At 40.1% G+C, this 12342-nt stretch overlaps 1 protein-coding gene across 2 annotated transcripts in view; it reads left to right on the top strand.

The window, feature by feature from the left end:
- Positions 1–12342, top strand: part of PDGFD (platelet derived growth factor D) — a 134829-nt gene that overhangs the window by 65116 nt on the left and 57371 nt on the right. Inside the window, exon 2 of one of the 2 annotated variants that reach the window (XM_072326705.1) lies at positions 11366–11552. In XM_072326705.1, the coding sequence (XP_072182806.1) occupies positions 11366–11552 (187 nt within the window). Of the gene's footprint in view, positions 1–11347; positions 11553–12342 lie in introns of both variants that reach the window. The other variant, XM_072326704.1, reaches the window with a different exon arrangement.

Here is a 12342-nt window from a genome sequence, read left to right on the forward strand (position 1 = left end):
CAGCCCGCACAGCACTGATAGGTCACCAGTGTTTGGTTGTTGCTGAGCAATGGATGCACACTTGGGGCAGAGCTGCCACCATGACAGCAGGGAATGGCTGCTGTGCTGAGCTGCGTGCTGCAGGCTGAAGGTTGGATGTGTCCAGTCTAGATCAAGAAAGGTTTAAAATTTTTTCCATTGACAGACAGTTCTTTTATGGTTTCCGTGAAAAAGATGGAGAGAAACTCATCAGGAATGACTGAAGCAGGTTGGAAGCTGAAACAGATAACAATAAAAAGTTGTCTAGAATTCTTGCCAGTAGATGGAGCCCGGAAAAATACAGTTTTGGCACCACATTTTCACGTTTTTATCTCTGTTCTTCCAGGCTCATTTTTTTGTTCGCTTTTCTTTCATGGATCACAGAATCATCACCATAGAATTCTCATAGAATGACCTGGGTTAAAAAGGACCTCAAATATCACCTAGCTGCAACCCCACTACCACAGGCTGGGTCTCCAACCACTAGACCAGGCTGCCCAAAGCCACATCCAGCCTGGAGATCAAACACAATTAACATTTTTTCCCCTTTGGGTAAAGTTCAACCTGGCAAGAGTAAAGTGGCTTGTAACTGTTATTTTCTTAGGAAAATTTTTTATGCCTCTTTTAGTTTTTAATCTGGAAACCTACTAGACTGTAGTTTTACAAAGTGGTACGATAAATTTTCTTTTCTTGGTTCAGTATTTGGTAATTTGGTAACCTTAAGGTTGCTAATAAAAAACCTGTGATTGCAGTGCGTTCTGTTCTTGTTCCGAGGTAGGTAGACTGATACAGAATTTTTGTCTCACTGGCCTGAGATCCCAGATGCCATGAAAATATGCAAAGCTAACTGGTTAAGTCACTTTTTTGGGTAGTCTGAGGTGTGTTAAGGTGAGCTTCTTCATTCAAAGCATCAGTGTGGATAAGTTTGCCTAGGAAATGGTGCGGTATGTCCCTGTCTCCATTCAATAGCTACGATAATGAAGTGATATGAGAATACAGTTTTTATTGGACTTTCTCACCCTTTTTATCTCAGTCACATAAGCCTCTTATCAGGCTTCTCTCTGGCCAAACAGCTGTTAAAGTCCATGTTAAGTAGTTAAGACATTAAGAAGCACAGCTGTGTTCTCCAATGGGCAGGACCTACTTGTATGATGTCCAACAGGATGTGCAATGTCAGTAGTAGCAGAGCTGGGGTGAGATAGCAGGGATGTAGAACCTTTGGCCCCCCAGACAGTGCAGATGGAGCGCAGACCTTCCCTCCATAGATCTGATGCAGAAGAGCCCGCAGGCTGCAATCCCTGATGGCTTAGTACTGTCTCCATGTGCAATGTCCCATGTACTCCTGGGAACCTGCTTGGGTCATGATTCTCTGATTTTTGGTATGTAGTGTAGGTCAAGAGGAGAAAGGGACAGCCTCAAATGTCTCTCTTAAATCTTCTCCTCCAACAACTAATGTCATTTATCCACAGAATTAGGCTTTCAGCACACAAGGGGCAAATTGAGTGTGTTTGATTCACTATTTTTCTCTGGAAGAGTCAGTGTGATTGGATGCTGATGTTTTCTTTCGGTTAATGTTATGTTGTCTCTTGTGTCTTCTGAGAGCTGGAGGAGTGAAATGCACTGCTTTGAGTTCCTGCTTTTGAGATCTGGAAACAAAGTTGGCTGAATTTATCATTGTAACTGCTCAATTCCTTTTCTGTCAAACGTCTCACTGAATCTGCAGTCAAAGTACAACTTTGAGGCTTGGTTTTACCTCAGATGTGATTACACTGAGGACTCCAGTTATCTGTTTAAAAGTGAGAGTTCATTGAAGACCTGTGAAAGTGAAGGATTATTTAATTACTTCTTGATTTGCCAACAGTATACTCAACTGTGTTCAGAACATAAAGATGTATGCTGTCTATTCCCCACAGAGCCTTAGCAGAGTTTTGAATATGGTTTTCTTCACGCAGATTTCAATGTGGTTTCATTTGCTCATGCAGTCTTCTGTCACTTTAGCTTCTTAGCAGCAAGCTTAAGAATATATAAACTCATTACAGTAAGTTTGAGAACAGATGCAATAAAAGGTCCAAGTTCTGCTCTGATAGCTGTTTTTTCAGCTGAAAATGTATTTATTGTTCCCTAATTTGCAAGAAAATTGAAAGTAACCTACTGATTTACATAAGAAAAATTATTATATGTGTTTTTCTATCCCATTTAAGAAACTTCTGGCTAAAGAACAGAACTTGGTTTTCTAAAGACATTGCCCAGTGTGGACTTTGCAGTAGAAATCCAGAAAGACATATGCAACTATTTGTCCCATCACTGGTTTGTTGAATATTAATTATGTATCTTTAGACTTTCTAGTTCTTTCTTTCTTTAACTGTAAAACTTTCAAAGGAGGGGTTCTCTCATGTTGTTTCTGTGGTATAAGAAGTGTTAATCAAAATCTCCACAAAATCAGCAGTGAAATTGTTAGGTTCACATATAGACAAAGAGCAAACCCAACAAGACACCCACTGTCAAACAGAACTGCAGCGTTCCTTTCAATATCTAGAAGGGGAGCTATAAGAAAGACAGACAGACTCTTTAGCAGAGTCTGCTGTGATGGGATAAGGGGAAATGATTTCAAACTAAAAGAGAGGAGATTTAGATCAGATATAGGGAAGAAGTCTTTTGCAATAGGAGTGGTGAGGCACTGAAGCAGATTGCCCTGAGAGGTGATGGATGACCTGACCCTTGAGACATTCAAGGTTAGGCTGGACCAGGATGAGCTGTAGATGTATTGTGAAACACAGCAATGGAGAAGTGAATTGGAAGGGACCTTTAAAGTTCATCTAGTCCAGTTCCCCAGTAAGGTCCTTTTAGTAAATTCCACAGCTGGAAATAAAAATGATATGATTCTCATGACTTGCCATCCTCACCCCAGTTCAGAGTTGAGACCTGGCTAGCATAGCATACACGAACCCCTGGAGTTGAGCTGGAATAGTGGCCTAACTCGACAGCTTCTCAGCAATTCTTTCTTGTTCAAATTCCTCCACACAGTCTAGAAAGAATATTTTGAATCACTTGTTCTTGGTAAACAGCCAAACAGCTGCTTTTCCAGAAAGTAGTTGGTAATCTGGAAGATGTAAATGGAAGTCTTAGAGCCAGCTCCATTTCTGAGTTTAGTTTCAGCTTATAGGTATTTGAATGTGGCTGTGCCAACAATAAGAGATTGTTCCTGCATGTGGCATAGCAGCACCTGAGCCTGTGGGCTATGCTGATGTTCACCAGCGTCACCTTCCCAGCCATGAGTCCCTAAATACCAGCAGTGAGTGATTTCTTCAACCAGGTATTTCCATTATACGTAGTTACAGTCTTTGGTACAGGACTAAAGAAACCTCTAGATGATCTTTCAATGCAAGACCATAGCAATGAAAGAAGGCCACAGCCAAGAATTTCATGAATGTGCCTGGAAACCTTGTTCAATTGCAGTATCTATTCACATTGCAGCTCTGCAGCATTTTGATGCCAAACCTTCTGAGAAAATCCAAAGCACTTACAGGAAAGTAAGCGCTCCACACTGAAAGTACTCACCACATAAGACTTAAATTGCTTTCCAGACTGGGGAAATGCTTCTCAGTACTTGGGGGTTTATCTTAATGATGGAAAGTCTTTGCCAGGACCCTACTGTGACCTACCTCCATGCTGGGAAAAGATCTCAGTGCCTCAGTGCTGTGCTTTCCATCATAAGAAGACTCAGGCATGTGAGCTGAAAAGGAGTCCTTTTGAACTCTGGGCTAAACTGCTAGAAATGCAGGACTGTGTGCCTTGGAGACAGAAAGTGGGAAAGTTGCTGGCTTTTTCTTTTGTGGCTGTGCCTTGGGTTCTGGTCCCTGCTCCAAGAACTGTTTGTGCATTTTACTTCTAACCATTTCTTGGAAAATGGACATCTTATCTTGGAAGCATCCTCCAGAACCCATCCATCCCTTGGGAGGAGACAGATGTGTTCTCAGCTCTTTCAAGTAAATAAAAGAAATGCAACACAGGCTCCCATTTCCCTGCTAAGCTACTATTTATAACAGAAACAAGCAAAACAAAACAAAAAAAGACGTAAAACGTAATCCTATCCTTAGCATTTACCAATGGACAGATTCACACTGAAGAAGCAACTTAGTCATAGAATTATAGAATGGTTTGGGTCAGAAGGGACCTTTAAGATCATCTATTTCCAGCCCTGCTGCTATAGGCAGGGACACTTCCCTTCGGACCAGGTTGCTCACAGCCCCATCCAGCCTGGCTTTGAATACTTCCAAGTAGGCGGCATCCACAGCCTCTCTGAGCCACCTGTTCCAATGTCCAGAGGGATAAGCTGTGGCAGTTATTTCTCTGTAGACTGGTCAATCCTGTTCTCCCTGGATGAACATTGCCTGTCACTGGACATAGCGCTCCAGGTCTTATTTCAGGTCAGACATAGGGCACTGAGCTTGTGAGGAATTAAAAGTTCTTATCTTTATGTAATTAGCTGATATACCAACCCTAAGAAACTAAAAGCAGGACCGTAGCAAAATTGGGATGCAGGAATGACGTCTGCCCAAACTCTATTGCCAGACTTTACAGTTTAAGAAGAAACATTTCACTCCCTTCCAGAGATTTTGGATCTTGTATTTCAGTGATGACATAGAGGGTAAAGAAACTCGCATTACAAGAGTAAATTGCCTTGATTTGTCTTTCAAATCTCCTCTTTACTGCGTAATGTTTTAACATATGACCTTCCACTCAGTAATTACTTGTCTATTTGCTATAAAATATTTAACATGAGAAACTTTTCCCCCTTTGACCAGATTTTCTCTCTCCTTTTATCTGTATTTTTCTTTAAGGTAGTTTGACATCTTATTGAATCTGAATTCATTTCAAAAACAGTATCTACAGAAAAATTCTCTGTTAAGACTTGAGTCACACCAGAATTCTGAAGAAAGTAGTCCTTGGTCATAAAAATATAAAAAAATAAGGAAAAATAAAAAAGGGGTCTGTTTTCATTGGACCAGGAGCACATGATAGAAGTTTCCTGTGAAGGCCTTCTTACTCGAAACTACTCTATAAACAGAAAGATTTGGTGTGCCTAAATCCCCATTCCCTAGTTCTTGACTTAAAAACGATATGAGCTGAAGGCCAGTCTTGATATTCATGCTCAAAGGCAATTGTGTGTATAACTGACCTCATCTTGTCTGTGGCACTGAACATCTTCTATTTAGCATTAGAACAAGTTTGTTATGTACCATCCTGGCATGGAGGTGTTACCACTCACTGCACACTTCTGCTTCAGTTACAGGGTTTCCCTTGTGTCCTCTGCTGCACCAGGAGAGTCGAGTCCTTAATTTTCATCTCAAGTTTTCCCAGGGTTTTCTGTATTTTTGCTCTCTTGCTGATGGCATAATTTGCATTAGTCTTATTCCATGTAATTACAGCTCCACAGTCTTGACAAAGGCATTTTCCCTTTTCCTACGTAATTATGCAATTCCAAGAGAGAAATGCATTCAGTTTGCTGTAGGTGTAAGAGTCCAGCAGGGAGATGCATTGCAACATTACAACCCATGAAAGAACTGGCAGTTAACAATTTCTTTATACATTGGCCTAGCATATGTTATTTTTCTGTAGACACTTCTGCTTTAATATATGGCATTCAGCATGTTCTCTTGTGTAGAACAAATCTCTATCAAGAGGTCAAGTAAAGACAAGTAATACAATTCACCACAAAAAGCAAATGTCACAGAGGTTGATAACTCCATTAAAGAAACAGTGAGGCTTTGCTTTTTCAGTGTTCAGCACAGTTGAAGTCTGAACAAGTTGCCTGCCAGAGGTGACACAGAACAGTAAGTCTTCATCTCAGAATTCCAGGCCAACCTGCACTTCATTTTGGGATTATTTCTTTGGGACTGCATTCATAACACTGTAATGAAGGTGACCATTCAATGATACAAATAAATATTGTTAAATTAGAATAAAATAGTGCTTATTATAGTGAGAAGCGTTGTAACAGACTATGAGTTAAGTTTCTTGACTTCATTACCAATTGTCCACTTAGTATTCTCTTGACTGGTCTTTGCTATCTAGTACTGTGCTATTCCAGTCTCATTTACAGCAACCCTTCCATTCCACCACCCTACAGACACCTATGAAGGCCTATTCTTCATTCCCCCAGGAATGACTCTTTAAGAGCAGAACTGATCTAGGTGTGTGAAGCTTCTATTTCAAAAGACAAACATGTCTAGGACAAGTGCTGCCATGGAATGCTATTTTCCTCATTCCAAGAGGGCTTGTAAAGTTGTGTTCACCAGCTAAGATTCATTTATTGTTTTCATTCACCAAAAGAATATTATATCATTTTTAACTAGGTAAATGACCTTACAGTTTCATATCTCCCCAACAACCTGTGACCAGCTATGAAATATAGTATTTCAACCATGAAGTCTGTCATTTTTTCTCTGATTTACACAGAACCTTATGGATAACAAGTAAAGTTTCTCCTTATTGCAGAAAGATGGAGAAGTAGAAAAAAAGGAAAAAAGCCAATGAATATCTGAACAGTCTGCCATAAATACAGCTTGTTTGGCATGCTTGTCCCCAGGATGAACTGATTTGTGGCCTGGATTCAAAAATGTTTTACTGTTCTTTGCTTCTCACTCAGTGGATTCAGCTATTTAGATCAGGCTAATTTTCAACTGGAGGAACTGAAGAGCTATTATTCTCTCTGAAGGTTGTCTCGTACGCTTAAAAACTGGTGACAAACCATTGACCGCTGTATTTGTTTCAAAGACTGCAGTGGGGGAGGAAAGTTATATCTGGAAAACTCCCACATGCAAACTCCCAAGGTTCCTTCCTAAAATAAAACAAATAGTTTCACAAGTGGTGAAATGAACTTTATGTGGTTTCCAACAGCTTTCTCCTGAGCTGTTAGAGAGGTTGAGCTCATCGGGTTATGTTTTCTGGGATTTAAGAGGGTATACTGACGAGGGCATATTTCTTGTTGTAAAACATGTCATAGTGTAGTATACTTGCAGCAGTGTATCGAGAGTTTATTGATGTTGGCCAACTTCTGTGAGTACAAAGGAAAGACAGAAGTAAACTTATATACAGAAAAACACCTTAGTGAAGGTAAAACTCCAGAAACCTGAGAAAAGTGGAATGAAATATTCCATGTTATTGGTTAGGTCCTTAGACAAGGACATTCTCTGAATTCTTATATGTGAAGTAATTGAAACCTACAGACCCTCTTTGCTCAGTGGATATCCAAGAACAGATTGCACATTAGCTGTTGTCAAGGAGTACTTGCATTTCAAGTTTGCCTACATTTTAGCTCAAGGAACTCATTGTTTGTCGGAGGATGATAGCAAAAGCAAACTTCTTTCTGTAGCAGACATGTCCTGACTGGGAGCACGTTTAAAAGGGATGTGTCGATACACTATGAAAGCTTGATAGGAAATGCAGGTATCCACAGCAAAAACAGTAAAACTGTAGTTTCCAGGTCTTGCTACTCATGCAGCATGACATTAAGAGAGCATGTCCATGCTGAGAAGGAGAAACCATGGAACATGCTGGGTGCACAAACTGGGGAGGGTCTTCAGACAAGCCCAATTTCCTGCGTACAGGGCTGAACTTCACCCCGTATTTCACTAGTCTCCATGCAAGGGGAGGGAGGCAAACACTTCTGAAAATACAGCTGCTCTTTTAACTTGAACAGCTGGATTATCATATAAACCAGTAAGTTTAAAATTAGTTGGACAAGGATTTGGGGGAAGAAAACAGAGTTCAGAAAAATGAAATATAAAGTTGAATTCCAGTCAGTTCAGCCTCAGCAGGGAATTGCTTCACTGTCTCCTAGCTTCCTTCCCACTCATCTTTCTTATGAAATAGTCTCCTTTTCCCATGTGTAAGGATGTCTTGCCATCTAGAGTATGTCCCTTGTGTGCACTGCTTAAATGGCCTCCGTTTTTCGGCTTGTGACTTAACGCTTTCTTTTATTCATTGTGAAATGATTTTATGTGCTTTTTAGTAAATGTGACAGGCAGTGTATTACCCACTGTCATCTTTTATTTAGTCCCATAAAGCATTATGGAATACAGTTTCTACATGGCATTCAGGACACTGTATAATGCTGCATTGTATTGCATCACAGCATGGGACAGTTCAGTGCCTTGGAAGAGGCACTGCCTTTTCCTTTTCCTCCATATTTACCAAGTGCTGTTTTCTTTGTTGTTGTTTTTCTGACTTTGCCCGTGGCCAGTATCTGATTTCCATTAGTTCCCCCAAGTGTACCCAATGATGACAATACTGGTCTGCTTGGAATGGTCTTGTTGTTTTCGTTGTATGCCTCAGTTGCTACAAGAAATACAGGATTTGCTTACACCTCTACAAGCTGTTGATTTATATATATATATATTATATACTAATATATATATATATATATATATATATACACTTGATTTTTGAGCGGCCAACATTCAGAAACCAAGTTTGGGATCGCTCTGTTTCTCTGTGTAAACTAAACCATTTAAATCTGCAAAATTGCACTGAAAATCCTGTTAGAAAATAGTACTTCCAGTCCTGGCTGCAAATCGTAGTTTAGCATATGAGGACAGAAGAAGGAATCAAACTGTTTAAAAGCTCTTGAAGAGCCTGCTCCAATGTCAAGTGAAGGCTCTGAATGGCTTTGTATCTTATCTCATGTGAGGAATTATAGAAACAGTATTTATGTCCTTTGTTGCCAGCCAAAGTTTCTTTCTGTCTGGAAAATCCATATCTTCATACTGTGATGCTTTTGTTCAGAATCCTCTCCCCAGGCTTCCCTCCAGCCTTTCCCTTATACTGAGTCACTCCATAATTACTGCATTTACTCTGATAGAGATAAGTCACAGTGCTTTGATTTTTTTTAACACGTACATCTTTCTTTCTCGGTTCACCTGTTCCAATTGGATACTGCAGAGCACCCCAATCTGTTGAATTCACAGTTTAAGTTGAATAAAAAACTGCGATAGAACGTGTCTGCTTGTGGTACAAGAGCAATGTTAGCATACCTTCTTCACTGCTGTGCCAAGTAATGTGCACAGATTTTTATACTGTGTGCTCATGTATAGTCACCTGCACCTGTATCTAAGCAGCTGATACCTCCAGGGTAAAAGCCTGTATTAGGTCTGACTGGGAAGGGGAACCTTTCCATCCATCAGAAGCGTGAACCACACAGAACTGTACAGTGAGATGTGTGTTGGTAGTGGAAATTGCAAGAGTATACTGCCCAAGAAAGAAAAGCAAAGCACTCTCAGGTTTAGAAGGAATTCTGCCATGTTTTAGTGCAGTAAACTTTGCTCTGATGTGGGGAATGATTGCTTCATTCAAAAGTGCAGAATATGATTTAATCAGAACTTTTTTTATTTTAATCTCTGTTCATGAGTGTTTTTGACATAGTCCTGTTAAATACTGTTGGGTGAGTTTTTCTGCATGTTTTCAGAGTCCAGATGTCCTCAGCATTTCAGAAGAAACTAAGTAGGGTTGGCTGGACATTTTGTTTCATCCCAAATTTAGGGAGCTAAAAACAGAGAGGGTTTTGTTGTTGTTGTTTTCTCTGGGAAGAATACATAAATAAAATAGAAGGCAGAGTTGAGTGTAGATGTTCCTGACGAAAGCTGCAACAAAACTCATTTGTGGGTGGTATTTATCTCCTCTGCATTTCCACTTTTCAAGTGCAGAATTACTTGGCCAAAACAGAACAAAACAGAACAAAACAAAACTTGCGAGTTCTGTGCTCTGTGAGCTATGAAGTCAAGGCTGTATTTCCTTGGGAAGGGTATCTCAGGATTTGAGAACATTTAATCTTGAATGGAAGCATTTTAAAAATAGATGTCACGAATAGATCTTTGGAGATTTTTACAGGAAACTGAGACTTTTCTAAGTTGAGGGTTGTTTGAAAGCTAGAATTATTACCCTGTAGGAAGGGTACAGTGAACTGTTGACACACATCCAGGCTGCTTACAGCTTTGTGCAGGGAGATATTTACAACTGGGAAGCAGCAAAAAGCAACCTGAAAAGTAATTTCACTTACCACGAAGTTTATAGAGTTTCTCTAGCTTCTTTTTTGAAAAAGATACTCAAGAAACAAATATATTTATTATTTTTAAAGAGTTTAGAAACATGGATGTCCAGTTTAAGATCAGGACACAAGGTTCTAGACGTCCTTCTGCAAAGTAGTGTACGTGTTCCTACCAGTTAACTGAAATTTGTTCAGTGCCGTTGGCTGAGTCAAGACCTGCCAGTCCCACTGGCAGTGCTGTGAAGGAGCTCAGCTCAAGATCTTCACTTATGGTACGGGGTGTGCAGATAAACCTTCACTCATGGTACAGGGTGTGCAGATAAACCTATTTCACACATGGAGGTTCAGTTTCAAATGTCTTCACTGGAAATTGTGTGATGCCTTGAGATGATCTGACCTTTGAAATTTCACCACACTGAAACTGACAATGGACAAAAGTCCATTTGTTTGCTAACTGGGTGCTGGGAACCCAGTCCTGCTGATCACAGCTGGATGGTGCAAGTACATGGTGCAGTTGAGAAGATGCTGTGACCTGAAGGAGGAACTTTTGACGCAGTTCCTGCTATCCTCAGAGCAAGGGATTTACAGCAGCTGAGGCTTTACGTCAGTATGAGTCAATATTAGGAACAATTGAGTACTTGCTCAGGCAAAAGTTTTGGAATTTGGCAAAAGTTTTGGAAAATAGCTTGGCTAATTGTCTAGAAGTTACTCAAGAACATGGTTGGTGGGTCAGATTCAGGTTTCAGTTTTGTTGGTGAATGCATGGAGTTGCTGTTTGTGTTGATGCTTCTGGGAGGAAATACTTAAGTCCAATAAACAAATTAGACTCCTTTTGTTGCTTTTGCTGCTTTGCTCAGAGAACATCTCTCCCCACAGCACCAGATTTGGGAAACAGCAATGTTTGCCTTTTTAACTGATTCTGTCTCACTTGATTGTTCTCATGTTTGCAACGTCTATTAAAGTTATAAATTCTGTTTTAAAATAAAAATGGTGGGACGTGAGTTATAAAATCAATATTGTTGTAAAAGCGACGATATATGTACCAATAAAGAATGTGTACTGTTGAGTACTGTTGTTCTTATTGTTTAACGGGGGTCGAATTAAAGGACTATACAGTGTACTTTCTATTTAATAATGAATGCTCTTAGACTTGACTTTTAAAAGACTTAAGAAGTCTTAGATTTTAAATGCGAATGATTTGTGCTGTTTTATAAACTGTTGTGTTTTTTGCCTTCCTGTAACTGGAACAACACACTAATTTCTACAAGTTGTGACTACTAACAGAGAGCAATCACCTCACAGACTTGTACCGAAAAGAAGAGACCATCAGTGTGGCAGGGAATGGCTGCATCCACAGTCCTCGCTTCCCGAGCAGTTACCCCAGGAACCTCCTGCTGACATGGCGGCTGCACTCCCCGGAGAGCACCAGGATCCAGCTGGCTTTTGATAATCAGTTTGGACTGGAGGAGCCTGAAAATGATATCTGCAGGTGAGTGGCAAAGCCTTCTGGTGTGGAAGTTGGCAAAGGGCTCCTCTGGATGACATTGTAGGTTAATGGCATGACCTTTGCCTTGAGATGGCAAACCAAACTCTGCATAACCCTGACTTGATCTGTGATGATCCTGTTTTAAGGGTCAGGCTTCCAGGAGCCTCTTCCAACCTGTCTTTGAGTTTATCATAAACTGAGCTATCCTGGAGTTGAAGCAGTTTGGGCAGGGTTTCGGTTCTTCTGTAACATTCTATACACAAGGCACTTACATGCTCAAATCCAGCTACCATACAGCTCAGGTACTACATTAATGGGATTTTGTCCTTTGTCACCTCTGTCATGTTTCATCCAGACAGAAACATCTTTTCCAGTAGGTGTATTTGTAGGTATGTCTGTATTGTGGTGTGAGGGACAGATAAAAATGCACTGAAAAATACGGTGATTTTCTTCAAATTATTGTTAATATTTAATACATTCTTTTTCACTGGCATATTTTCAGTTAAAAACATAAAATATAGGTCCACAAACATCAGTATACTCTGCATACTGGTTTATCTAATAGAGGATACTTTACTATATCGCAGTTCCTTCGATTTCCTCTTTTAAGCCAAAGTGACCATAAGCTCACTTGATCTGACTGATTAACCCAGATGGATAAACTGCTTTGTGACAGCAGAGCTCAGAGCTGAATCTTGCCAGTGTTCACTAAAACACTGTAAATAACGTACTGTTTTAATTCTTAAGTTTCTATTTCCTTTATTCAACTATCTGGTCCGTCAGAAGGCTTAAG

The sequence above is a fragment of the Excalfactoria chinensis genome, chromosome 1 (assembly GCF_039878825.1).
Source record: "Excalfactoria chinensis isolate bCotChi1 chromosome 1, bCotChi1.hap2, whole genome shotgun sequence".
Lineage (NCBI taxonomy): Eukaryota > Metazoa > Chordata > Aves > Galliformes > Phasianidae > Excalfactoria > Excalfactoria chinensis.